This window comes from Montipora foliosa, chromosome 3 (assembly GCF_036669935.1).
Source record: "Montipora foliosa isolate CH-2021 chromosome 3, ASM3666993v2, whole genome shotgun sequence".
NCBI lineage: Eukaryota > Metazoa > Cnidaria > Anthozoa > Scleractinia > Acroporidae > Montipora > Montipora foliosa.
In genome coordinates this window covers 48341675-48344174 of record NC_090871.1, presented here as the reverse complement: position 1 = coordinate 48344174, position 2500 = coordinate 48341675, and the positions used below count along the sequence as shown (strand labels likewise).

The following is a 2500-nucleotide window of genomic DNA, read 5'->3' as shown; positions in this document are numbered from 1 at the left end:
AGTCATGTAACAGAGAAAACTAACAGGAAAAAAAAATGGACAAGAAGACATTTGTATGTACAGTAATTGGCATATGGTCCACAAGCTTGAAATTTATTGTTACTTAAAGTTACCAGGCATATGGTTCTACAGATGAAAACTAATAAATAATTTTACAGGGAATCATGCCACAACAGACAGCATTTTCTGGCATTTTCAATGATAATTATTTGTATCATTCATATATTTCTGTAATTTTTACCCATGAATTTTTAGATGGATATAAAGGACAAGAGGCTTTTGGGGACACTGATAAAAGGTTCCGAAAAGACCTCGTATTGAAAACAGATGTTTCAAGGGCTTCCAGCAAAACAACAAATGCCCAACATACACTTCCTACACTTCCCTGTTTTTGTTTTTTTGCACTCATTGAACTGACCTATAATCATTAACCACTCACATGTATAAACCATTTTTACTCCATAATAAACATTTTCACATAATTTGCCATCCTTACTTCATGAGTTCAAACTCTCCATCTGGTGGGATGAAACTAATTGCACGTTCTGTTTCAAATTTGCTAAGCTTTACACACTGCAAACAGAAAGTGAAGCGAAACGAAACAACATCAGGAAAAGACAATACTAGTTAGAAGCCAGGAACTTGTTTCCTGAAACTGCGATTTGCTCGCGTTAATTGGGAGAGCTGGTCACAATAAGTTATATTGTCAAGGAAATAAACAGTAAAATAATCCCAAGGTTTGGGCCTTGAGAGGACTCTTTGTTGAAGATACATGATGTACATGAGGAATAAGGGCACCTGCAATACAGCCAGGGAATATAAGGAATATTAAATCTATTAGAGTATTTAGAGCAGTTTTCAATTGAGTGTCGAAAGTAATTAGCAAACTGCTTTGGTTTTGCATTACTTCACTCAGTGATTGGTTCAAAGTTCTCGTGCCACTTTTTCAACCAATCAGAAGTGAAACCAAAACCAATCCTGGCTCACGCATGCACATTTTCCTGCAATTTGTTTTGGCTACAAGTAATTGCTTTGAGTTTTGATTTGTTTACTGGATTGTCTCCGCCCTTTTTGATTGGCCAAACTAATTACTTTCGTTTTGGTTTCACGATACTCGATTGAAACTCACTCTAAGAAGGAATTATACAATTTTTTTTAGATATGTACATTGTTTCAAATTAATTCTACATTTTCAGTTCCAGAATGTTATAGCTTGATTGATTTTTATCCTGTTATTTGTATTTGTATTTTTTAAAACTTTTTAGAAGGCCCAGTGGAAGAATAACCTTGGCTAAACTGGTAGTATTTGTCATACGTTTGTAAACCTTCTTTAAATTAAGTTGTTACTGGTACATTACATTACACAAGTAAAACAATTTCACAGTATTCACTGACCTGATGGAAAGTACAATCATCAATTGCTATTCCTGACTTGCTCGTTGTATTTCTGACAAATAAATTATGACAAATGTAATTCTCAAGAGAAAGAAACTTAATTAATCATCACAGGAAAAATGTCATCCTCTTCTTTCAAGTGCACAAAAAAACATTTAATAATTATTGCTTTAGTACATGTACATGTAAATCTTACATTTTTCATAGCTTAATGTCAGCAACAGTATTAAAATAAACTTAAGACTCACAAGGCATCCTTTTAAAGACATGTTTTGGGATGACTCATGCCATGGTCAGTTTACTGCGAGGTTGGTTTCTTTACAAACCGTATCCATACAAGAACATAATGATTTAATTAAGTTACAATAGAAAAATTAAAATACAAAACAGTTTCAATTTGCGTGTGCGACAGAATGCTGACTCTTCATCAGTACCAAAGAAAAGTTCTTGTTGTTCTGTTGTAACAATTATGCACTTGTAATAATCACTCACTTCTTTTGAGGGTCAAAAGAGGATTCTGCTGCTCCACTTTTTTGTTTCTCCACCACTAGTTTGTCATTCATTCCAAATTTACATTCAGGCATTCCTGACAGAAAGCTCTTCATCACAACTCTGCCTGACACATGGGCACTGAGAACTTGACCTTGAAATTAAAAGTATTCAGTGAATATTAACCAATAAATGAAGACCAGGATATGCATTGACTGAAGCTGACAAACACAAAATCATTATGTACGTTAACTATGTTGCATGGGTTATTAACATGTTCGAAACTCTGCTAATTTTTAGAGGACAACAGCTGGCGTATTACATCAGTAACCGTAGTAAGGACAGTCACACCATAGCCTGGTACTTCTTAAATGGTTATCATCACTTGATGCCATGTTAGTCCTCACAGATTATTTTTTACTTGCTTTTGTTTTACAAAAAGTACAAAATTAATATACAATGTTCATTACGTTTTTTTAGAAAATTATGCAAATTCACGTGAAATTTGAAGCAACATGAGGGATTTCTAACGTCCAATTCTCAGTGAATAATACAATTTATTAATAACACAACTAAAAATATTTAAAAATTTTTGAAATCTGCCTTTTTGCAGTGG

General features: G+C 33.6%; 1 protein-coding gene across 1 annotated transcript in view; it reads right to left on the bottom strand.

Annotated features, from left to right (window-relative positions):
- Positions 1 to 2500, bottom strand: part of LOC137997554 (AP-2 complex subunit mu-like) — a 21313-nt gene that overhangs the window by 6462 nt on the left and 12351 nt on the right. Inside the window, exons 5-7 of the mRNA XM_068843611.1 lie at positions 1888 to 2038; positions 1396 to 1447; positions 497 to 573 (exon numbers count right to left, since the gene is read on the bottom strand). Coding sequence (XP_068699712.1) covers positions 497 to 573; positions 1396 to 1447; positions 1888 to 2038 — 280 coding nt within the window. The remainder of the gene's footprint in view (positions 1 to 496; positions 574 to 1395; positions 1448 to 1887; positions 2039 to 2500) is intronic.